The 26,119-nt window shown below is 40.6% G+C and overlaps 1 protein-coding gene across 2 annotated transcripts in view; it reads left to right on the top strand.

Annotated features, from left to right (window-relative positions):
• Nucleotides 1-26,119, top strand: part of LOC143024731 (AFG1-like ATPase) — a 41,081-nt gene that overhangs the window by 5,761 nt on the left and 9,201 nt on the right. For both annotated transcript variants that reach the window (XM_076183812.1, XM_076183813.1), the window contains exons 4-5: nucleotides 2,497-2,667; nucleotides 16,003-16,209. In XM_076183812.1, the coding sequence (XP_076039927.1) occupies nucleotides 2,497-2,667; nucleotides 16,003-16,209 (378 nt within the window). The remainder of the gene's footprint in view (nucleotides 1-2,496; nucleotides 2,668-16,002; nucleotides 16,210-26,119) is intronic.

Below are 26,119 nucleotides of genomic sequence, written 5' to 3'. Positions count from 1 at the left end.
GTCAATTTATTATTATTTACTATTTACCTGTTTGTTTATTATTTAACTATACCTATGCATTTATTTATGTATTTTGTTTGTTATTTACATTATTATAGTTTTTATTTATTGTTTTATTATTAATATGATTTTTTTTTCGCATCCGACCTAGACATGGATCAAAAGGTCTCCTGTCGGCATGCTCCGCCTTTGTAATCCTTTGTAATCCTTAGTCATTTAGTCAAGATAAAGTTTTACCCAACTTCTGCATTACTTAAGACTTCAAAGAGTCTCCTTGTCACAGTATGTATTATGACCATAGTAGCTTTTTCAGTGCACTAATCACTTTTTGGTATGTGTTAGGCTGGCTTGAAGGCAAACTGATGGAGAGAATTTGTTTATTTAGAAATGAATAATGGGTGCCAATAATAATATAGGGCTCATTCCAAGTGTGAGTAAAAGGGGGAGGAGAAGAGATGGCAAGGGAGGTGATGACTGTGTGTTTCAAGTTGTCTCCCAACTTGGTCTGCTTGTGGGGGAGGGGGTGAGAAAGCAAATGGGCAACAAGCCAGGCTCACAATATGGTGCTCCAAGGCGATCGGAGTCTTTGGCATTTGTCCGGTCTTTATATACATATGCAGGTCATGACCCATGTTCCAAATTGGTGCGAGGTAAAATACAATGCCAGGGAAGTTGGATGCAAAGTGTTTTCATGCTGCTGACTCATGAAGACAGGGGTATGGGGGGCTGGTACCTCACATGAGTTCCTCAAATAGTTCAGTGTTCACCTCAAGGTCAGGCAAGGCTCTGGTTGAGTCATCACTGGTACTGATGCTGGCACTGCACATGAGTTCCTCAAGGAGGCTTTGTCCCACTCATGGGCCTCAAGGAAACTTTGGTTGAGTCATGGGTCTGGCCCTATGAGTGATTCCCTTGGGAGCCTTCTGGGTCAAAAGTCATGGGATGGTCAGGACTAAAGGTGACGAAGGGAGGAGGAGTGATGAGGACCAAGAAGTGAGGACTAAAAGGGAGGAGGAGTGATGAAGACCAAGAAGTGAGGACTAGAAGGGAGAGCAGCTTCCTAACAGTGGATGAATGTTACCGAAAAAAGGAAGAAAAATTGATATTAATAGACTGTATCTATATACCAATAGGCTTCATCCCACTTGAAAGGGAGGTAGTTGGCCAATGCATGCACCTAACCCTAAACATCCCGTTCTAACCCATCAACCATTTCCTTTTTATCTTATCTCCTTGTGGATGAAGGATCAATCTTGTCTCCTGCCCATTGCATTGGTTAGAAGCAATGCAGCCAGATACATCACATCCCCTCATGTGAAAATAGAGAAAACAAGGAGACATCCCATGGGAATGCTTCACTTTATTGTCCAAACACATCCCTTCTCTACTCACATGTATCCTTTGCCTCCTTTCTTCCCTGCTCAACAGACATTCCTCATTTACTCAAAGCCCTTTCGCCCCGTCGATCCTTCCTATTCTTGGTCTACCCCGCAGGCTCACTCTTTTTGCCAGTCTTTCTTCATTCATTCTTGCCATGTGCCCAAACCATCTCTTTATTCTTTCATCTACCCTATCTGCAAGCTTCCTTTCCACCCTCGCTCTTCTCCTCACCTCATTTCTTGTGCTATCCATCCTTGTAACACCCACCATACTTCTTGAAGACTTCATCTCAAATACACTTAAATATCTCCTTTCTGCCTCCCTTACAATTTCAAGTCTCTGCCCCATAAGTAGGCACAATCACCTCTTCATATAATTCTTTATTTGCATCCATCCCCAGAAACCTATTTCTCATCACTCAACAATGTACTTACACCCCAATTCCTCCATTCCCCACTACATACAGGTCCTATGGGAAGGCTGTCAGAGTCATGTCCCTTCTGCCCATCTTCAAATCTCAAATGTTTCTCCCTTCCAAATGGAGATACAGCTTTGAGGGGTCGGCACTTGGTTTTTGGACTGTATCCAAGCTCTGTCTGTATCATCTTCATCTATATTTCCTTCTCATGAGGGAGCTTACAACTAGTGGCTGCTTCCCTCCTGCGACCTCTAACCAGACATAGAAATCGTTTGACACTAATACAATGTAGATATCAGTCCTTTTCTTTTCAGAGACATCTGTAGGAAGGTCCAGGGACTATAACCAGCTGCTGTGGGTTACCAGTCAGTGAAACTTGAGGCAATAATTGATTGACTAGCTTTAGTACAAAGCCAAGCAGTCCCTCTCATGGGAATTTATTTTACTCCTCTTAGAAATGCATGAATTTTAACATTAATGTATATATTTCCATGGAATAAATACTTATTATAAAGAACCTCCTCTTTATGTTGGCATGGAATCCTGTCACCATCCAATCATAAATAAACACTACACAGTTGCACAATGTGTGTTTGTACAAAAAACAGCATTGATTGTGATGAAACAGAGCATATAAATTGATCCAAGTAATGAACAGTGTTTTCCAAAAGACTTATGTTTTTTCCTCCACTTTACAGGTTTCTATATATACACCACCTGAACCACCTGGACTTTTTAGAAAGTTTCTAGGATGGAAAACTGAAGTAAAGGGTCCCCAGGGCCTATATATATGGGGAACAGTAGGAACTGGCAAAACAATGCTGATGGATCTATTCTATGAGTGTTGTGATATTGACAGAAAACAGAGGGTAAGATTGAAATGTTTATATAAATTTTTATATGTTGGTTCTATCCTACTCTGTAAATCTATTGCGTGGATGATGAAGGTTTTGTTACTATGTAATGAAGTAGTGGGGGTTGGGCCAACTGCACCTCTTGGGACCTGCCACTAGAGGCAGTATAACTTGCTGCTTTGCCTGTGACCTTAGTAATGTGGCAGTGGATAAGAGTAGCTCTTTGTCTGCGGAGTGCCAGGGACGTTGAATGTGTTTTGGATAGGAGATGGATGGGTGTAGAGTGGGCGTATACTTTGACTTGGCCACTCTCTTATTACAAAGGATTACAAAGGCGGAGCATGCCAATAGGAGACATTTTGTCCATATCTAGGTTGGATGCGAAAAAAAAATCATCATAATAAATTGATAAATAGAAACTAATAAATGTGAATAACAAATAAAATACATAAATAAATGCATAGGTATAGTTAGATAATAAACAAACAGGTAAATAGTAAATAATAATAAATTGACATATAACTAATAATAAATGAAAATCAAAACAGACAAATGATAACAGAACAAAAACAAATAATATGAAATAAATTATAATCATTACAGCATCTTGCTTAGGTGTTTATCTAAATGATTCTTAAAGTTTCGAACTGAACTACATTGCACTACCTGTGCAGGAAGTTTATTCCATTCATTAACTACACGGTTGGCAAAGTTGTTTCTACCTACTTTCAAATTGAATCTGTTTCTGGACAGTTTGAGACCATTGTTTCTTGTCTGATTCTCATTCAATGTAAAAATTTTGTCACTTTTGATGTTGTCAATTCCCTTTAGAATTTTAAAGACCTGTATCAAGTCACTTCTGAGTCTACGCTTTTTTAGGGAAAACAGATTCATATGTTTTAGTTGATTTTCGTATGATTTATTTTTGATATTTGGAATCAGTTTTGTGGCTCGCCGTTGTACTTTTTCCAGTCTGTCAATGTCTTTAATGAGATTCGGTGACCATACGGAAACAGCATATTCCAAATGTGGACGAACTAACAATTTATATAGCTTGTTAATGAGTGATGGACTTTTGAAATCAAAAGATCGCGCATCAGTCCTAGAATCTTATTTGCTTTCTCAGAGGCTGAAATATACTGCTTGGATGATTTGAGATTGTTACTGATAATTACGCCGAGATCTTTTTCACTATCCACTTTTGTTAACGAATTTCCAAATAACTTGTAATCGTACTTACTGTTATTTTTACCTATGTGCATTACCTTGCATTTACTTGTGTTCAATTTCATTAGCCACTTTTCAGACCATTGCTGTAATTTATCTAAATCTTCTTGAATATCTAATTGATTTAAGTGATCATTTGCCATTCCGCACAGTTTTGTATCATCAGCAAATTTGGAAACAGTAGATTTTAGTCCATGGTCTATATCATTTATATATACTATGAATAGAAGTGGCCCAAGAACGGAACCCTGAGGAACTCCACTTGTAACATTTTTCCATCTAGAAGTTTTTCCATTTAAAACAACTCTCTGTTTTCGATCATTCAACCAATTACTAGTCCAACTTAATAGGCTACCACTTATTCCGTGTGAAGCTAATTTAGTAAGTAGTCTTTCATGTGGGACGGTATCAAAAGCTTTTGCAAAGTCTAGATATATTAAATCTATATTGTTTCTTTTGTCATAATTCGAGATAACTGTGTTGTAGAATTCAAGTAAGTTAGTCACACAAGAACGTTTCTGTCTGAAACCATGCTGACTATCATTTATCAAACGGTTACTTTCTAAGTGATGTTCGATAGCATCTCTGATGATAGTTTCCATTATTTTTCTACGATTGAAGTCAAACTTATAGGCCTATAGTTATTTGGTTTCTTTTTGTCACCTTTTTTGAATATGGGAGTAACGTTAGCTAGCTTCCATTCTCTTGGGACATCTCCGGATATGATGGATTTCTTGAAAATAATTTCTAATGGAACAACAATCTCATTTTTCATTTCCTTTAAGATTCTTGGATGCCAACCGTCAGGCCCTGGTGTTTTATTAACTTGAGTTTATCTATACACCTTTTAATTTTTTCTTTTGTTATATTTACCGTAGTGAGTAAGTTTACCCTAGACTTTTCACAGGTTTCAGTTTGGAGTTCACTTTGAGGTGTTTCGTTTACAAATACTGAGCTAAAATAATTGTTTAAAATATTACACATTCCTTCATTTGAATATTCAAGTTGACCGTCAGCAGATAATAGTGGACCAATGTGATTCCTAACAACCTTTTTATCTCTAATGTAACTATAGAATTCTTTGGGATTCTCTTTGGATTTATCAGCAATGTTCATTTCGTATTGTCGTTTTTTTATTTTTTTTTATTGTCTTTTTTAAATCTCTCTGTATTGATACATAACTTTCATAGTCATTAGATGCACCCGAGCGCTTATATTTCTTATAAGCCTGTCTCTTTTTAGCAATACTTTTTTCAGTTTCTTTGTCGAGCCACTTTGGGCGAGCCTGATTTGGGGGACGTCTGTCCTTAAAAGGAATGTATGTACATACATACATACATATATATACCAAGGCTTTTTCCCCCTTACAAGGGAGGTAGCCAAAAAGGGAAAGGCATAAAATCATTTCCACCCATTCCATCCCTGAATACACTTCACACACCTCCACCCTCCCTCTTATCTGAGCACCTCCTGGATGACGGGTCCTCCCTGCACCTTGTCCACTGCCCTGGGTCAGAAGCAGTGTCACAAGACACAGCACATCCACAGCAAGGCCGCTTCATTAAATCGGCGACCCCCCCCTCTCCGTCCCCCCATTGCATAAAAGGAGAGGACGGGGAGAAATCCCTTCGGGCTGCGTCAAATTTTGCTCACACATACTACCTCACCCCCCATCCCCCCACCCATTCCACCTCATGCAATCACAACATCATCCACATACAACCATTCTCCATTCACCCCTGTCTTCTATCCTCTCCCGTCCTTCCTCAACAGACATTCCCCTCTTCCCCAAAGCCCCCTTCACCCCATCCATCCACCTCATCCTAGGACGTCCCTTCATGTTCACTCCCTCCACATCTGCCTTCCATACCTCTTTTACTAGTCTTTCTTCACTCATTCTTTCCATGTGTCCAAACCATCCTAATATTCTTTCATCAACCCTATCTCCCAACTCCTTTTCCACCCCTGTTCTCCTCCTCACCTCCTCATTTCTCACTCTATCTAGCCTAGTACCCCCATCATACTTCTCAGACACCTCATCTCAAACACATTCAAACTCCTTCTCTCTTCCTCTCTTATGTTCCATGTTTCTGCCCCATACAGTGCTGTTGGCACAATCACTCCTTCATACAGTCTCCTCTTAGCATCCATTACCAAATGTCTATTCCTCATTACACTCTTTAATCCACCAAGGCATTTACTCGCTTCTCTCAATCTACATTCTACCTCCACCTTCACTCCACCTTTTCCTGCCACATTCGCACCCAAGTATCTAAAACTATCCACTTCCTCCAGTCGCTCTCCCTTAATGCTCACTTCCAGTCTACTGCCACTTTCACCCCTTGTACATCTCATCACCTTACTTTTACCTACATTTATCTTTAGCTTTCTTCTATCACATACTCTCCCAAACTCTGTCACCAACTTCCTCAATCCCTCCTCCAATCCTGCCACAAGCGCAGTGTCGTCCGCAAACAACAGCTGGCTCACCTCCCACTTTTCTCCATTTTCTTTAACCATCTCTAATCCCTGACCCACTACCCTTGCATTCACCTCTTACACCACCCCATCCATGTATAAGTTGAACAGCCAGGGCGACATAACGCATCCTTGATGAAGTCCCACCTTTACCTCGAACCACTCACTCTCTCCATTTCCAATCCTGACACAAGCTCTACTACTCTCATAAAAACTCTTGACAGCTCCCAGAAGTTTTCCTCCTATCCCATATATCTGCATAACCTCCCACAGTGCCTTTCTGTCTATCCTATCATAAGCCTTTTCCAGATCCATAAAAGCCCCAAAAACATCCTTCCCCTTTCCTATAGCTTTCTCACATATCTGTCTTGTATGAATCATATTAGTGAGCGTATTTTGAAATATTTCCCACATCTGATCTACAGGTCTTTCGCTTAATTTTGCCTCCCAATCTGTAAGCTGAAGCTCCTGATGTAGTCCTATGAACTGAGTTTTACTGAAATCAGGTATTTTATAAACACAAGTATCTATTCTAATTTTTTTTAGGAGTTTGAATCTAAGTTGTGATCGCTATTTGCAACAGTTTCACCAACTTCTACATCAGTTAGCACACTTTCGCTGCTAGTGATCAATAGATCAAGTAAGTTTCCATATCTTGTGGGCTCTTTTACATGCTGAATTAAGTAATTGTCACCAAGAAAATCAATCAAGCGACTTCCTATATGGCCATGTTCAAGGTTCATCCAATCAGTGTCAGTAAAATTGAAATCATCCATTATCAATAAATCCCAGTTGCAGAAAATAGACAGTTCTTGAAATAACAGTTTGTCGTCTACTAATGATAATGTCTTTGGCGTATATATTACACCTACATTCATTTTTTGTGCATTTGTTTGGGTTATTTCAACCCACAAACTATCATATGCATCCTGTTTCACTTTCTCTAAAACACAAGCATGAACATTGTTTTTGACGTACAACAGAACACCCCCACCTTTCTTGTGGCTTCTATCCTGATGAAAGTGTTTAAATCCCGCAATATTAAATTCAGCTTCGAACTCTGTACCATTTAACCATGTCTCAGTTATTCCTATCATATCGAGCTTTTCACTTTTGACATACGCCTGTATTTCCTGAAATTTGTTCCTAATACTATGAGCATTAAAGTACATGGTTTTAAGAAACTCATGATTATTTCTTTTTGACACATTTTGAGTTTCAATATCATGCCTTACATTATCATTTTGTTTTTTACTTATACCTTGCTCTATATTATTATTTGGTCCTTCATTGACATTCAATGCCTCATTAACATTTCTCCCATCAAGAGTAACATTTCCCACATCACGGACATCTGGACGATCACGGTTATCCAATCTCTTTTGTACACTTTGTCCCCCTACGTCACCGTGATTCACACGGGCCTCCCGTCGTTTATTGACATTATGTCCGGCATTCCTTCCTAAAATTATATTTTGTCCTCCAGTGACATTATATCCTACCGTGATATTGTTTCCTCCACTATAATTACATCCCATCATGATCTTTGTCTTCCACTGTCATTACATCCCATTGTGATATTTTGGCCTTCATTAACATTCTGTCCGGCATCCCTTCCTAAGATTATATTTTGTCCTCCACTGACATTATATCCTACCATGATATTTTCTCCTCCAGTATCATTATATCCTAACTAATAATAAATGAAAGACCAGCTAGCATATTTATGCACCCTTCATCCCCAAGGTACTGAGATTAGAAGGGTGGTTTGTGTGTGTCTTTTGGTGTGGGAGTGTGCTTTACCCTGTCTGGGGTATTGGCTGCATGTTATTGTGGCAAAGTAGCATGCAGTTGATACTTTAGGGTCTATTTGGGGCGCCCCTTATGGACCAGAGCCACACAGCATTTTGTCTATGATAGAGGAAAACTCTGTTCATAGAGAAATGATGATACTTTTATACTACAACTGTCCCTCCGTTATGCTGTTCCCCCAACCCCCTTGTTGCTGTCCTGTACCATTTCTCTGAGTATTCATTTTCTGTTTTCGCCGACCCTGTGGTGGGGGAAGAGAATGCTACCACCAAGTCTTTCCACTTGAGTCATAAAAGGTGACAAAAAAGGGACGGGGATGGGATTAGGAGTCTTACTACCTGTAGCCCTGAAAGGGGACATTCCTAAAAAGAAAAGAAAAGGCATAAGAGGGTCTGGGAGTTTTCCAACCAGTACCCTAAGGTTTGGGTCTTTTAATGTGTGTGGATGTGGTACAGATGAGAGTAAAAGGGAAGAGATAGGCAGTATGTTTGTGAGAAGAAAGATGGATGTGCTGGCTTTGAGTGAAACTAAAATGAAAGGAAAGGGCAACTGTGAGTTTGGGAGTGTAGCTGGGAGGTACTCAGGAGTGAAGAGGGGACAAGGGAGAGAAGGAGTGGCTATACTAGTAAGTGAAGAGATAAGTAAGCGGGTAGTGGAGTGGAAGGAGGTTTCATCAAGGTTGATGTGGATGAAGGTGAAGCTGGGAAGGGAGATGTGGGTTTTTGTAAGTGCGTATGGACCTGGTAGTGAGAAGAGCATAGAGGAGAGGGAGGCTTTTTGGGTAGATATAAATGAGTGTATAGAGGGATTAGGGAGAAATGTCAATGTAGTTGTATTGGGAGACCTTAATGCTAGGGTAGGTAATTAACCAATAGACGGAGTGATTGGGAAGTATGGAGTTCCAGGTAAAAATCGTAGTGGAGAAATGATGGTGATGTGTCTTGAAAGAGAGTTGATGATAGCAGATACAGTGTTTAAGAAGAAAGTCAAGCATAAGTACACATGGGAGAGGGTGGTGGATGGAAGGGTGGCAGATAGAGCATTAATGGACTATATAGTGGTGACCAGGAGTATGGTAGGAAGAGTTAAGGATGTACATGTTCTAAGGGGAGAGAGTGGGGGGAATATCAGATCATTTTCTGGTGGAAGGTAAAATGAGAGTGGAGAATAGGTGGAGAAAGAGGAAAAAGGCAGAAGGTAGGGAGGTACTTAGAGTGAACTGCTTAAATGAGGAAAAAAAGGAGAGTGAGTTTAAGAAGAAACTGAAAGAGGAGTGGGAGGGAGTAAAGGATAGAGTAGAACTAGGAGTGGAGGAGGAATGGGGATGGTTCAAGGAGGGAGTCATAAGGTGTGCAAAGATGGTGTGTGGAACAAGGAGGGTGGGAGGAAAAAGAAGGAAGGGTAGTGAGTGGTGGGATGAGGAAGCAAAGAAATGTGTAGAAGGGAAGAAGCAGGCATTCATAGATTGGCATCAAATTAGGACGAGGGAATTGTATGAAAGGTACAAAGTAAAGAGAAGGGAAGCTAAGCATAAGATAAAGGAAGCAAAGAGGAGAGCAGATGTGAAATGGGGTAAGAGTATGACAGAAAATTTTGAAAGCAATAAAAAGATGTTTTGGAAGGAAATTAAAAGAGAAAAAGGAGGCGAATCAAGTAGAGAAGAAAAGGTAAAAGGTGCAGATGGAGAGATGATAATGGAAGAGAAGGCAGTGAGAAGAAGGTGGGCAGAGTATTTTAGGGAGTTGCTAAATGTGAAGGAGGATGGGGAGGGAAAGGTAGTTGCAGTGGGAAGTGCTAAGAAAATGAGTGATGAGTGAGGAAATTGGAGGAAAACTAGGGAAGGATGAAGTGAAAGCAGCTGTTAAGATGATGAGAGCAGGTAAGGCACCTGGTCTGGATGGATGCCATGCAGAATGTCTGAAGAAAGGAGGTACAGTGATGGTGGACTGGCTTGTGAGGTTGTTTAATGTTTGTTTTAGAGAGGGTAGAGTGCCGGAGGACTGGAGGAGTGCCTGTATGGTACCGCTTTACAAGGGAAAGGGGGACAAGTGTGTGTAGTAGTTTCAGAGGGAGCTTGTTGAGTGTAGTTGGGAAGGCTTATGGGAGGATCTTGATTGAGAGGATTAGGAGAGGAACAGGGGGAGTAATTGGTGAGGAACAGTGTGGGTTTAGGACAGGTAGGGGTTGTGTAGATCAGATCATTGTGGTGAGACAGATATGTGAGAAAGCTATAGGAAAAGGTAAGGATGTTTTTTGGGCTTTTATGGATCTGGAAAAGGCTTATGACAGGGTAGACAGGAGGGCACTGTGGGAGGTACTGCAGATATATGGGATAGGAGGAAAGCTGTTAAGAGCAGTCAAGAATTTTTACAAGAGTAGTAGAGCTTGTGTTAGGATTAGAAATGTAGAGAGTGAATGGTTTGAGGTAAAGGTGGGACTACGTCAGTGATGTGTTATGTTGCCCTGGCTGTTCAATCTTTACATGGATGGGGTGGTGCGAGAGGTGTATGCAAGGGTAGTGGGTCAGGGGATGGAGATGATTAAAGAAAATGGAGAAAAGTGGGAGGTAAGCCAGTTGTTGTTTGCTGACGACACTGCGCTTGTAGCAGGATCAGAGGAGGGATTGAGGAAGTTAGTGACAGAGTTTGAGAAGGTGTGTGAAAGAAGGAAGCTGAAGATAAATGTGGGTAAAAGTAAGGTGATGAGATGTACAAGGGGAGAGAGTGACAGTAGGCTGGAGGTGAGCATTAATGGTGAAAGACTGGAGGAAGTGGATAGTTTTAGATACTTGGGTGTGAATGTGGCAGAAAAGGGAGGAGTGGGGGTGGAGGTAGAATGTAGATTGAGAGAAGCGAATAAATGCCTTGGTGGCTTGAAAAGTGTAATGAGAAATAGACATCTGGGAATGGATGCTAAGAGAAGGTTATATGAAGGAGTGATTGTGCCAACAGCATTGTACGGGGCAGAAACATGGAACATGAGAGAGGAAGAGAGAAGGAGTTTGAATGTGTTTGAGATGAAATGTCTGAGAAGCATGATAGGGGTTACTAGGCTAGATAGAGTGAGAAATGAGGAGGTGAGGAGGAGAACAGGGATGGAAAAGGAACTGGGAGATAGGGTTGATGAAAGAGTATTAGGATGGTTTGGACACATGGAAAGAATGAGTGAAGAAAGATTAGTAAAAGAAGTGTGGAAGGCAGTGGTGGAAGGAGTGAATATGAGGGGGCGTCCTAGGATGAGATGGATGGATGGGGTGAAAGGGGCTTTACAAAAGAGAGGAATGTCTGTGGATTAAGGACGGGAGAGGACAAAAAATAGGGGTGAATGGAGAGGGGTTGTGTATAGATGATGCTGTGATGCATGAGGGGGAGTTGGTGGGGGATGGGGGGTGAGGAAGTATGTATGAGAAATAAAATTTGACACAGCCCGAAGGGATTTCTCCCTGTCTTCTCCTTTTCTGCATGAGGGACAGAGAGGGGGGGTCGCTGAATTTATGAAGTGGCTTTGCTGCGGATGTGCTGTGTCTTGCGACACTGCTTCTGACCCAGGGCAGTGGACAGGATGCAGGGATGACCCGTCATCCAGGAGGTGCCAAGATAAGAGGGAGGGAGGAGGGTGGATGGGAGTGGAATATATAGGAAATGGAATGGGTGGGAGTGGTTTCTATGCCTTTTTCTTTTTGGCTACCCCCCATGTAGGGGGAAAGGGCCTTTGGTATATGTATGTATGTACTAATTCCAACTTATAAAAAGAGTCGCAGCCTCAGCATGAACATAATAAGTAAACTGAAGAATCTTATTTATGCTTAAACAATTCTGTAGAGCAGGGAAGAAACTGTAAAATAAAGGAGATGAATAGAGGGAGATTGTGAATGGAAGGAAAGACAACATGGCCCAAATAGAAGTATCTGAGGATATATACATACATATACCAACAGCTTTTCCACCCATACAAGGGAGGTAGCTAAAAAACATACATATATACATATACCAAAGGCCCTTTTCCCCCTTACATGGGGGGTAGCCAAAAAGAAAGGTATAGAAACCACTCCCACCCATTCCATTCCCTACATTTTCCACTCCCCTCCACCCTCTCCCTCCCAAAGGCATAAAATCCACTCCCACCCATTCCATCCCCACATACTCCAGTCCCAATGACCCCCTCCCTCCCTCTTATCTCCTCCTAGATGATGGGTCATCCCTGCATCTTGCCCACTGCCCTGGGTCAGAGGCAAAGTTGCAAGACAGCGCATCCACAGCAAGGCTGCTTCATTTAATCAGTCACCCCCCTCTCTGTCCCTTCATACAGAAAAAGAGATGGGGAGAAATCCCTTCAGGCTGTGTCAAAATATCATTCACACTTATTCCCTCACCCCCATCCCCCACCCACTCCCTTCCATGCATCACAACGTCATCCATATACAACTATTCTCCACTCACCCCCATCTTCTGTCTTCTCCCTTCCTTCCTCCACAGACATTCCCCTCTTTCCCAGTGCCCCTTTTACCCCATCCATCCATCTCATTTTTGATTGCCTCCTTATGTTCACTCCTTCCACCTCTACCTTCCACACCTCTTTTACTAATCTTTCTTCATTCATTCTTTTCATAAGTTCAAACCATTCTAATACTCTTTCATCAACTCTACCTCCCAGTTCCTTTTCCAACCCCACTCTCCTCCTCACATCCTTGTTTCTCACTGTCCAGCCTAGTAACCCTTACCATATTTCTCGGGCATTTAATCTCAAACACATTCAAACTCCTTTCTTTCCCTCTTATGTTCTATGTTTATGGCCCATATAGTACTATCGGCAGACTCGGCACAATCACTCCTTCATACAGTCTCCTCTTAGCATCTGTTCCCAAATGTCTATTTCTCATTACACTTTTTAATCCCCTAGCCATTTACTTGCTTCTCTCAATCTACAGATTGACCTCTCATTGACGGACTAAAAGGGGGGTAACGGTGTCCGTTGATGTGAATAATCCGTTGATTTGGAGTGGTTTTTGGGTGGCATAGTGATTGCACAGCACTAAACAACAGCACCAAAAACACCAAAAACACAGCGAAAACACTGCACAGTTAATAAATGTCCAAACGTCCACACCGATCACGATCTTGTTAACTAGTAAACAAAATAAAGTGCATGCCATCAGCTACTCAGCGGACAAACGCCAAACTAACGGACGCATTCACCCTACCCGCAAAATTGAGACTGTCAAACCGGACCAGTGGATTCCTGACCGGACCATCGGATTTTGTCCGTTGCATCTGATATCCAGTAATGTGGTGTCCGTTAATGAGAGGTCAATCTGTACATTCTACCTCCACTTCAACTCCTCCCTTTCCCACCACATTTGCACCCAAGTATCTAAAGCTATCCACTTCCTCCAGTGTCTCTCCCATAATACTCACTTCCAACTTGCTGCCATATTCTCCCCTTGTACATCTCATCACCTTACTTTTACCCATATTTATCTTCAACTTTCTTCTTTCGCATACCTTCCCAAACTCTGTCACTTACTTCCTTAATCTCTCTTCTGATCCTGCCACAAGTGTAGTGTCATCAGCAAACGACAACTGGCTAATCTCCCAATTTTCTCTATTTTCTTTAACTATCTCCAATCCCCAGCCCATTAACCATGTGTTTACCTCTCACACCACCCCATCCACATATAAATTGAACAGCTAAGGCGACATAACACATTCCTGATGAAGTCCCACCTTTACCTTAAACCACTCACTCTCTCCATTTCTAATTCTAACACAGGCTCTACAACTTTTGTAAAAGCTCTTGACTGCTCTTAACAACTTTCCTCCTATCTCATATATCTGCTGTACCTCCCACATATTTCCTTAAATGACTTGCATGGGTGCGCACATACTTTTCAGAGAAGGCAAAGTTAGCATGCAAGCAAATTTTTGTGTACACTCAGCAAAAAATTAGAGGGAACATCATTGGATAGAGTGAGAAATGAGGTGAGGAGAGCGGAGTTGGAAAGGGAGTTGGGAGATAGGGTTGATGAAAGAGTATTGGAATGGTTTGGACACATGGAAAGAATGAGTGAAGAAAGATTAGTAAAAGAGGTGTGGAAGGCAGAGGTGGAAGGAGTGAACATGAGGGGGCGACTGAGGATGAGATGGATGGATGGGGGTAAAAGGGGCATTGGGAAAGAGGGAAATGTCTGTGGAGGAAGGAAGGGAGAAGACAGAAGATAGGGGTGAATGGAGAATATTTGTGTAAGGATGACATTGTGATATATGGAAGGGAGTGGATGGGGGATAGGGTGGTGAGGGAGTATGTGTGGATGATATTTTGATGCAGCCCGAAGGGATTTCTCCCCATCTTCTCTTTTTCTGCATCAGGAGACAGAGGGGGGGGGTAACTGATTAAATGAAGTGGCCTTGCTGTGGATGCGGTGTCTTGCTTCACTGCATCCGACCCAGGGCAGTGGGTGAGATGCAGGGATGACCCATCATTCAGGAGGAGCCAAGATGAGAGGGAGGGAGGGAGGGGGGTGAATGGGAGTGGAGTATGTGGGAATGGAATGGGTAGAAGTGGATTTTTTGCTTTTGTTTTTTGTCTACCTTCCTTTTAAGGAGAAAATAGCCATTGGTATGTGTGTGTGTGTGTATATATATAATATGTATATATATATATATATATACAGTAGCCGCGAAAAGTTTGGGCGCAAAATTATAGGCGCCCCAACTTTCCCCTAAACTCAAAACATGCGAAAAATACAACTTTCCACCCAAACTTTTCGCTATTTTTCAATGCTAGCGTTTGTACCTGTATTTAGCCGAGACAATACACACTATTTGGCAACTCTGTTTAGGCGCACTCGATGTCACATGGAGTCAGTTTCTAAACATCTCTCACGGGGAGTAGTCTTTTTTTTGCGGTGGTCTCTGTTTTTGTGCCTTGATATCTCCGTAATGGGAAGTGGTAAAGAGCTGGAAAGAGACACAGTTGTTACAATCATAACCCTCTATAAGGAGGGTTATAAGTGTAAAGATATTGCTACTCGTGTGGGAATTGGAGTGCGTCAAGTGCAAAAGTGGACCAAGAAATTTCGAGACGAAGGAAGTGACATCATTCGTACTCCAAAGCATCGCTCTGGTCGGCCAAGGAAGATATCAAATCGTACTTCTACGGTTCTAACTGCCTCCTAATAACCGTAGGAGGCAGTTAGAACCGTAGAAGTACGATTTGATATCTTCCTTGGCCGACCAGAGCGATGCTTTGGAGTACGAATGATGTCACTTCCTTCGTCTCGAAATTTCTTGGTCCACTTTTGCACTTGACGCACTCCAATTCCCACACGAGTAGCAATATCTTTACACTTATAACCCTCCTTATAGAGGGTTATGATTGTAACAACTGTGTCTCTTTCCAGCTCTTTACCACTTCCCATTACGGAGATATCAAGGCACAAAAACAGAGACCACTGCAAAAAAAAGACTACTCTCCGTGAGAGATGTTTAGAAACTGACTCCATGTGACATCGAGTGCGCCTAAACAGAGTTGCCAAATAGTGTGTATTGTCTCGGCTAAATACGGGTACAAACGCTAGCATTGAAAAATAGCGAAAAGTTTGGGTGGAAAGTTGTATTTTTCGCATGTTTTGAGTTTAGGGGAAAGTTGGGGCACCTATAATTTTGCGCCCAAACTTTTCGCGGCCACTGTATATATATGTATGTATGTCTTGTTTAATCTTTGTTGTTCACCTTTCTTTTGAATATTTCTTTTCATTTATTTAATTGAAACTGTTTAATCATATCTCCTTTCATTCTCCCAGTGTTATTAACCATAGTCTCATGACCTTCATAGGTGCACTTCAATTCTTTTATGCTAGATGTGCACAGGCGCATTCATGCGGAGAAAAAGAACATAAAGAAGATAAATGCACCAGATCAAGCCAGATATTTTGAGCCAGATGGGACATACACAATCAATTTACGCCCATATGACCCCATCCCTCCTGTAGCACGAGCTATTACTGATGATTCGTGGCTTATATGTTTGGACGAGTTTCAGGTGAGTGAAAATTATTGATTAAAATTATTTCTTACACAGTATGTGATTTATTTTAAAAATGGAGTTTCATTCTATGTATGTATTTATCTATGCAGTCCCCTCGGACCTATTCTTTACCATGTCTATGACTACCACTTCCCTTTTTGGTCCTTCCTTGGTGTGTGTGTGTGGAGGCGGAGAAGAAGAATGCAATCACAGTGTTCCTTTGCATATCATAGGTAACTAAATGGGATGGCGTTAAGGGACAAAGGAGCCCCTCCTCTAATTTTGCTCCTACAGAAAGTGAAGGCTTAAGTGAATCTGGTAGGACTCTAACCAGAATCCCAGTAATTGGGTCATTAAATGTGTATGGATGTGGTGCAGTTGAGAATAATGGGGGAAGAGAATGGTTGTATGCTTGTGAAGATAAAAATGGATGTGATAGCATTGAGTGAAGCAAAACTGAATAATTTGTGTAAGAATTATACTTTATTTATTTATTTACCAAAAAAAAAAAAAAAAAAAAAAAGAGTCCCTAGAATTCAGCTTTTTGTTCATAGCATCCTATTTTCTCTTTTTTTTACGGTAAATTAACAGTTGAAATTTGGGAGCAGTAGGAATATATTTGAGATGGGGTATCAGGTTGACTTGGAATTGAACTTCAGGGTATTGGGGCTGAGAAACTTTAAGAACTATTGGACTAAGTGATACATGCATACATACATATACCAAAGGTTTTTTCCCCCTTACATGGGAGGTAGCTAAAGAACAAAGGCATAGAAACCACTCCCAAAAAGAAGATTGGAAGAGTTTTGTATGTAAATATATTCAGGGAAAAGAACAGTGGATTGTCAAATCGTTAACTGGGAAGGAGGTAGATAAATACTAAAGGTTTGTAATTAAATGAAAAGGGAAAGGGAGGCAGAATACCAGGAGAAGCTAAGAGAAGTGAAGGATAAAAGAGAAACTTAACTAGAGGAAGAATGGTTATGTTTCAGGAAGAAAGTGCTAAAATGTACAAAGACAGTATGAGAGGGTACTCAAAATTAACAGGAATTGTTATTTTATTGGACAAGCCTGTTATAATTCAGGCTTCTTCTGCTAGATACCATGTGAAGTGACCCTCAGGCATCAATCTGCCATTTGGGGTTGTTGAGCTAAGATGCACAGCCCTGTGGTATGTGTTTGTTTTGAAGTGCTTCACACTTGTTGTTCGTCTATTTTTGGAATGGCTGAGATCAAGGAGCACCATGCTGCTGTGAAATTCTGTTTTTTGCTGGAGAAATGGTGACTGAAACAGTTGTCATACTTCAAGCAGCTTACAAAGATGGTGCCATGAGCAAAACACAAGTTGATGAGTTATTTGCATGCTTTAAAAAGCATCAATTGTTACTTAAAGACCAACTTTGTTCAGGGTGACCATCAACCTCCTAAATGGATGAAAACATCACGAAAATTCATGAACTGATCTTGGAGGACAGAACTTACATACTTGTTGTGGTCATTCCCTAGCCTATCTGGCTGAGCAGTCCATCTCCCTGAAGAATACCACGGCTAGAATGGGGCTTTTCCCCAAATTCCTTGTAGAGTATATATTGTATTGTTGGTGTGTGTGATTGTGTACAATGCAGTGGCCAGGTGGACTATGTCCTTTCGATGGAGAGAGGATTCAGAGGGATGGATATCAAGGAATTTCACATCCAGCAATGTATTGTCTTTCAGTTTGTGGGTGAAGTAGTAAACAATATGATTTGGTCATATTATGATATGATCAGGCTCTGGCGTAGTAGCCCAAACAGCCACTAGAAATCCCCTGCCCTGCTCTTACACAAGTGGCACCAGTCCCTGGGAGCAGCTTTGGTTACCTGGGCAAGCACTGCAAATGGCATTTTTGTTGATTGGACTGGTGTGTCCTGGAGCTCCTCCCAACAAATTTTGAATGAGGAAATAGGAATGAAGAGTTGAAGCCAAATTGGTGCCCTGCTCTCACATGGATGATCAAAAGCAGTCGTGAATGAATGCTAGTGCTACAGCTATGATCTAGAAACAAAACAGCAGTCAAGTCATTGGAAACATCCAATCCCACCATGACCCAAAAAAGCATATCAAGTAAAGTCTAATGTCAAGACAATGCTTTTTTGTTTCTTAAATGCAAAAGGAATAATTGTCCACAAAGAATTTGTTCCTCCTGGTTAAACTGTTAACCAGACTTTTTATTTGGCAGTTCTCAAGTGTTTGTAAGATATAGTAAGAGTAAAACATCCTGACCTGTGGTAAAATGGAGAGTGGTGATTTCATCATGACAATGCACCATCACAAACTGCCTCGAGTGTGAAACAGTTTCTAACCAAAAAATGGCATGACCCTGTATATCCATCCTCCTTATTCACTCAGTCTTGCTCCCTGAAACTTTTTTTCCTAAATGAAATAAGTCCTCAAAGGAAAACATTTTGCAAACGTGGAAGAAGTGAAGAAAAAAGCAATGGAGTTGTTAAAAGGTATCACTTTGCAAAAGTTCCAGGACTGTTTCAAACTGAAAAACATGTCTAGACTGGTTCATTACTTCAAGTGGATAATACTTTGAAGGCAATGAATGTGTAAACATGTTAAAATAAATGAATAAGCTAATATGATTTTTTTGTGTGTATTTACCTAGTTGTATTTTACGGGAAGGGGAGCTATGCTCGTGGTGTCCCATCTTCATATCTCGTTTTATCTAGACTGCTTTTAAATTCGTGTATCATTTTTGCACACACCACATTCTCATCTAACTTGTTCCAAACATCTCTTACCCTGTGGGGAAATCTGTTCTTTTTCAGGTCTCTTTTATAACTGTCTTTCTTGATTTTCTTTCCGTGTCCTCTTGTATCTCTATCATCCCATTTTATTAGATCCTCTCTATCAATAGTTTCTATGCCTTTCATACATACATACATACATACATATACCAAGGCTTTTTCCCCCTTCCAAGGGAGGTAGCCAAAAAGGGAAAGGCATAAAAACACTCCCACCCATTTCATCCCTAAATACACTCCACACCCCTCCCACCCTTCCTCTCATCTGAGCACCTCCTGGATGACGGGTCATCCCTGCACCCTGCCCACCGCCCTGGGTCAGAAGCAGTGTCGCAAGACACAGTACATCCACAGCGAGGCCGCTTCATTTAATCGGCGACCCCCCCTCTCCGTCCCCCTTTGCATATAAGGCGAGGACGGGGAGAAATCCCTTCGGGCTGCGTCAAAATTTACTCACACATACTACCCCACCCCCCACTTCCCCGCCCATTCCTCCTCATGCAGTCACAACATCATCCATATACAACCATTCTCCACTCACCTCTGTCTTCCGTCCTCTCCCTTCCTTCCTCAACAGACATTCCCCTCTTCCCCAAAGCCCCCTTCACCCCATCCATCCACCTCATCCTAGGACGTCCCCTCATGTTCACTCCCTCCACATCTGCCTTCCATACTTCTTTTACTAGTCTTTCTTCACTCATTCTTTCCATGTGTCCAAACCATCCTAATATTCTTTCATCAACCCTATCTCCCAAATCCTTTTTCACCCCTGTTCTCCTCCTCACCTCCTCATTTCTCACTCTATCTAGCCTAGTAACCCCCACCATACTTCTCAGACACCTCATCTCAAACACATTCAAACTCCTTCTCTCTTCTTCTCTTATGTTCCACGTTTCTGCCCCATACAGTGCTGTTGGCACAATCACTCCTTCATACAGTCTCCTCTTCGCATCCATTCCCAAATGTCTATTCCTCATTACACTCTTTAAACCACCAAGGCATTTACTCGCTTCTCTCAATCTACATTCTACCTCCACCTTCACTCCACCTTTTCCTGCTACACTTGCATCCAAGTATCTAAAACTATCCACTTCCTCCAGTCGCTCTCCCTTAATGTTCACTTCCAGTCTACTGCCACTTTCACCCCTTGTACATCTCATCACCTTACTTTTACCCACATTTATCTTTAGCTTTCTTCTATCACATACTCTCCCAAACTCTGCCACCAGCTTCCTCAATCCCTCCTCTGACCCTGCCACAAGCGCAGTGTCGTCCGCAAACAACAGCTGGCTCACCTCCCACTTTTCTCCATTTTCTTTAACCATCTCCAATCCCTGACTCACTACCCTAGCATTCACCTCTCGCACCACCCCATCCATGTATAAGTTGAACAGCCAGGGCGACATAACGCATCCTTGACGAAGTCCCACCTTTACTTCAAACCACTCACTCTCTCCATTTCTAATCCTAACACATGCTCTACTACTCTCATAAAAACTCTTGACAGCTCCCAAAAGCTTTCCTCCTATCCCATAAATCTGCATAACCTCCCACAGTGCCTTTCTGTCTACCCTATCATAAGCCTTTTCCAGATCCATGAAAGCCCAAAAAACATCCTTCCCCTTTCCTATAGCTTTCTCACATATCTGTCTTACCACAAAGATCTGATCTACACAACCTCTACCCGTCCTAAATCCACACTGTTCCTCACCAATTACTCCCTCTGTTCCTCTCCTAATCCTCTCAATTAAGATCCTCCCATAAGCCTTCCCTACTACACTCAACAGGCTAATCCCTCTGAAATTACTACATTCACACTTGTCCCCTTTTCCCTTGTAAAGAGGAACTATACAGGCACTACTCCAGTCCTCCGGTACTCTACCCTCTCTCCAGCAAACATTAAATAACCTCACCAACCAGTCCACCATCACTGCACCTCCCTTTTTCAGACATTCTGCATGACATCCATCCAGACCAGGTGCCTTACCTGCTTTCATCATCTTTACAGCTGCCTTCACCTCATCCTTCCTTATTTCTCCTCCATTCTCCTCACTCATCACTCTCATTTTCTTCGCATTTCCCACTGCAGCTATCTTTCCTTCCCTATCCTCCTTCACATTCAGCAACTCCCTAAAATATTCTGCCCATCTTCCCCTCACTGCCATCTCTTCCATTATCAACTCTCCATCTGTACCTTTTACCTTTTCTTCCCTACTTGATTCGCCTCCTCTTCCTCTCTTAATTTCTTTCCAAAAACATCTTTTTATTACTTTCAAAATTTTCTGTCATACTCCTACCCCATTTCACATCTGCTCTCCTCTTTGCCTCCTTTACCTTTTGCTTTACTTCTCTTTTCTTTTCTTTGTATGTCTCATATGACTCCCCTGTCCTCTTTTGTAACCAATCTGTGAATGCTCGCTTCTTCTCTTCTACAGCCTTCTTTGTTTCCTCATCCCACCATTCACTACCCTTTCTTCTATTTCCCCCTGTCCTTCTTGTTTCACACACCATCCTTGCACACTTTGTGACTCCCTCCTTGAACCATCCCCATTCCTCCTCCACACCCATCTCTGCTCTATCCTTTACTCCCTCCCACTCCTCCTTCAGCTTCTTTTCGTACTCCTTCTCCTTTTCCTTTTCATTCAAGGAGTTCACTCTAAGAACCTCCCTACCTTTTGTCCCTTTCCTCCTTCTCCATCTATCCTCCACTCTCAGCTTACCTTCCACCAAAAAATGATCTGATATTCCCCCACCCTCTCCCCTTAGCACATGTACATCCTTAACTCTTCCTATCATAATCCTATTTACCACTACATAATTTACCTTTCATGATTCTATAAATAGTTATCAAGTCTCCTCTCTCTCTTCTTTGCTCTTATGTCTGTAGCTCAAGTTTTGCTAGTCTCTCTAGTTCTGAGAGTGTTGGTGCCAATTTCATAATTGCTTTTTTTATTCTTTAAGTTTTGTTATACATTTTTTTGTACTTGGTGACCACATCGTCACTGCATATTCCAATCTTGGTCTTATCAAAGTGACTAGTATTTTCTTCACCATTTCTTCGTCTGGGTATGTAATTGCCACTTTGATTGTTCTTATTGAATTATAAGTTTCTCTAAAAATCTTGTTTATATGTTTCTCAGGGGACATATTATTCATAATAGTGACTTCCAAGTCCTTCTCATTTTGTACTTTTTCAATTTCTTTCTCTCCCAATTTATATGATCCCACTATTCTTTTTTTGCTTTTTCCAAATTCCATTATACTACATACATACATACATACATACATATACCAAGGCTTTTTCCCCCTTCCAAGGGAGGTAGCCAAAAAGGGAACGGCATAAAAACATTCCCACCCATTTCATCCCTAAATACACTCCACACCCCTCCCATCCCTGAATACACTCCACACCCCTCCCATCCCTAAATACACTCCACACCCCTCCCACCCTCCCTCTCATCTGAACACCTCCTGGATGACGGGTCATCCCTGCACCCTGCCCACCGCCCTGGGTCAGAAGCAGTGTCGCAAGACAGTACATCCACAGCAAGGCCCACTTCCTACTCCATTCCCATACTTTATTGAGATCACTCTGCAGTGACTCACAATCTTCTACAGTGTTCACTTTTTTCAACAATTTTGCATCGTCCACAAAGAAGCTCATATAACTTTCAATTCCTTTATCCATATCATTAATATATATAGCAAACATTATTGGGGCCAAAACTGTTCCTTGTGGAACTCCACTAATCACTTCATCCCAATTAGAGTGTTTGTCTCTTATCACCACTCTCATTTTTCTTTAATGCCAGAAGTTTTCCATCCAATTCAGCAGTTTGTCCTGTATTCCTCCTGCAGTTTCTAATTTCTTTAGTAATTTCTTATGTGGCACCTTATCAAAAGCTTTTTTCAGGTCTAGAAATGTACAATCAGCCCATCCATCTCTTTCTTGTATTACATCTTAGCCTTGAATAGAAACACATTAAGTTTGTGACGCATGATTGTCCTTGTCTAAATCCAAATTGCCTTGGATTTAGTACATTGTTTTTTTCCAAATGCCTTACCCATCTAATTTTGATAATTCTTTCACAGATTTTAGCTGTCGTACTTATAAGAGAGACCAGTCTATAGTTAGTAGGGTCTTCCTTGTTTCCCCTATATATGTTGGTACTATATTTGCTCTTTTCCAATCTTTTGGAACTTTTCCTTCTTTCAATGAACTGTTTATTAGACTATGTATTTTGTCTGTTAGTTCATTCCTGATTTCTCTCAAAATCCAGTTTGACATTTCATCTGGTCCATGCGATTTTCTGACATTGAGGTTACGATTCATTATTTCATTCCTTGTTACTTCTATCTCTTTCAAAGGGGGGACTTTCTCCTCCCACTTGATATCTCTAGGTTGTATGTTCTCCCTTGTAAACACCGATTTAAAATGCTTGATCATAATTTCTGCCATTTCTATTTCCTCTGTGTATTCAACTCCTTGTCGTAGTTTCTCTAATTCTAGTTTATTTTTCAGTTTGTTGTTTACAAATCTGTAAAATAGATTTGGTTGATATTTACATTTTTCTATGACATCTTTTTTGCATTTTCTCTTTTCTTCTCTGCACACTTGTACATGTTCATTTCTATAATTAGTATATATTTTCCATTTTTCAGGTCTTTTGTCTTTCTTCCATTTTATCCAAGCTTTATGCCTTTTGTCTTTTATCTCCCTACATTTTTTGTTGTACCAACACTTTACATATCCTTTTTCTTGTTTTTGTCTTGGAACATACTTTTCCACACTTTTATAAATTTTTGTCAAAATATTCCATTTCTCCTCTACTGTTATTTCCTCATTGTGTATCCTTTCCCAGTCTGCTTTTTGAAAGAGTTCTCTAGTTTTATATAAAAAAAAAAAAAAAAAAAAAAAATATATATATATATATATATATATATATATATATATATATATATATATATATATATATATATATATATATATATATATATATATATATGGTCAATTTTATTCATTGGTGTCTTATATTCAATCTTGTCAACTATTTCAGGTTCTGATGTGATTATTAGGTCCAATCTCAATGGTTCTTCCTCATTTCTATACCTAGTATTTTCTTGTATCCATTGTGTCATTGTATGTTCTATAATCATATCAAGTAGTACATTTCCCCATAGGTCTTCTCCACCCTTCACTGTCATCTCTTTCCAGCATATTTCTTTACAATTAAAGTCACCCATTATAACTATTCTTCCTCCATCTTCCATTATCTCAATTAGTGTTATTCATGTGTCTTCCAACATATATTTGTGTTCTTTCTCTTCCCATGAAGCTGTTTTAGGAGGCACATAATTTTCTACAAACTTCCTGCTCATCCCATCCCTGTCCTCCAGTTCCATCATAATCATCTCTACTTTATTATCTCTATATGTGACATTCCTCACATTTATATCCTTCTTAGTCAGGAACATAACTCCAACCCCTTGTTTTACCTCTCTGTTTCTAATCCAATAATTATATGCACCATGTCCTACACTGTTGGGTGGTAGTGGACCTTTTAATTTTGTCTCTACAATTCCCATTATGTCCAGTTCTTTTTCCTTCAGGTAATCATTCAGTTCGTTCAAGCCTGTTATTAAGCCATCTATGTGTAAGACACTTTTAATTTTCTGCTACTTCCATTGTGTTTTCTGTTTCCTTTCTGTTTTTCTCTGCTATGAACCATTTCCTCACTTCCATATCCACTACTCTCCAATAGAATTTCTCTTATTCTGACTGTTCTTTTCTCATTTTTTTCCTTAGCTTCTAGTCTTTTTGTTTTCTCATCCTCTCTTTCCTCTTTATTCATTTCTCTTTTTATCCATACCTTATTGATCACTGCTAGTTTCCCTGTTTTCATAAGATATTCTCTGCTGTTGTTTGTGATCTGAATTTGATCTTAATTGGTCTGGTCTTATCTGTATTGTATTTCCCTATTCTATATATTTCTTCAATTTATCTCCTTGTTTCTTGTCCATCCTCTTGAACTACTTCTAATATCTTGTTTACCTTTTCCTTCTCTTTTACTCTTGTAGTCCTATTTGGATTATGCTTCTCTTCCATCCCTAATATAATTATACATTTCTTTTTGTCTGCTAAGTCTCTTGCTATATTCTCCTTCTCTCTCATCTCTTTAATGACTGTGTCCTTAGTTTGTTCTTTCATCTGTTGTGTCACTATATCTCTAAATACAATTTTGTTGTTCTCTTGGACTTTTCTCCAACCCTGTGCTTCTTTTGCTATTGACTTTTTATTCTCTTTATTCTTCTTTAATTCCTCATTCTCATCTTTTACTTCTTTTAACTATCTTTTTAATTTTTTTTTGTTTAGTTAGGTTTTGGTTCTCCTTATTTAGTTCTTCCAATTTATCAACTCTTTGCATAATCCATGTAAGTTGGCTGAACCTAACCTCCCAATGTTTGGTCATTTTCTCTAGTTTTTCCTCTAGACTTGCTAATTGGGGGAAATTGGGATACCCCCCTTTATTAAATCCATGGAAATTGTTATGTCCACTTTCTATTGTGTTGTTCTTATCTATATTTCTAAATTTAATGCTTTTACTGATATTTTCGACTTCACCTGCATCATCTGCAGCCCTCTTGTTGACATTTCTTCTGACGTCTGGGGGAGCCCGTTCATCTCCTTCCTCATTTCCTTCCATTTCCCACAGTAATCCCTCCCTTTCTCTTTTTTCTTCACCTGCCCACTACACCACGAGCTTTCCCCTTCCCTACTAATACAACAAAGGTACTCCCTCGTCGTTGAGAACCACGAAAATTGCACTTCTTTTCTGGAGTTCCAATCTTCGCTGTGAATCTGACGTACGTGTGTGTGTGTGTGTGATGAGGAGGAGGAGGGGAAGGAACAGAAAGCGAGGCAGCAAATAGAGGAATGAATAGGTGAAAGTGATGGTTATGGAAAAGAAGTGAACATGTGAAGATTGGTTGCAAAATAGAACTAAGGAAACGTATAAGAGGTACAGAAGAAAATAGAAGCACAGTACAAGGTAAGGGAGGCAAAGATCACCCAACCCATTACCCAGAAAAACAACAACACACCCTCAAGGAATGATGGTGCTTTCTGGTGCCACACA

Source organism: Oratosquilla oratoria, chromosome 4 (assembly GCF_046742065.1).
Source record: "Oratosquilla oratoria isolate Oo_2021 chromosome 4, ASM4674206v1, whole genome shotgun sequence".
Lineage (NCBI taxonomy): Eukaryota > Metazoa > Arthropoda > Malacostraca > Stomatopoda > Squillidae > Oratosquilla > Oratosquilla oratoria.
The sequence above is the reverse complement of the archived record's forward strand: the minus strand, read 5'-3'. Positions and strand labels throughout refer to the sequence as shown.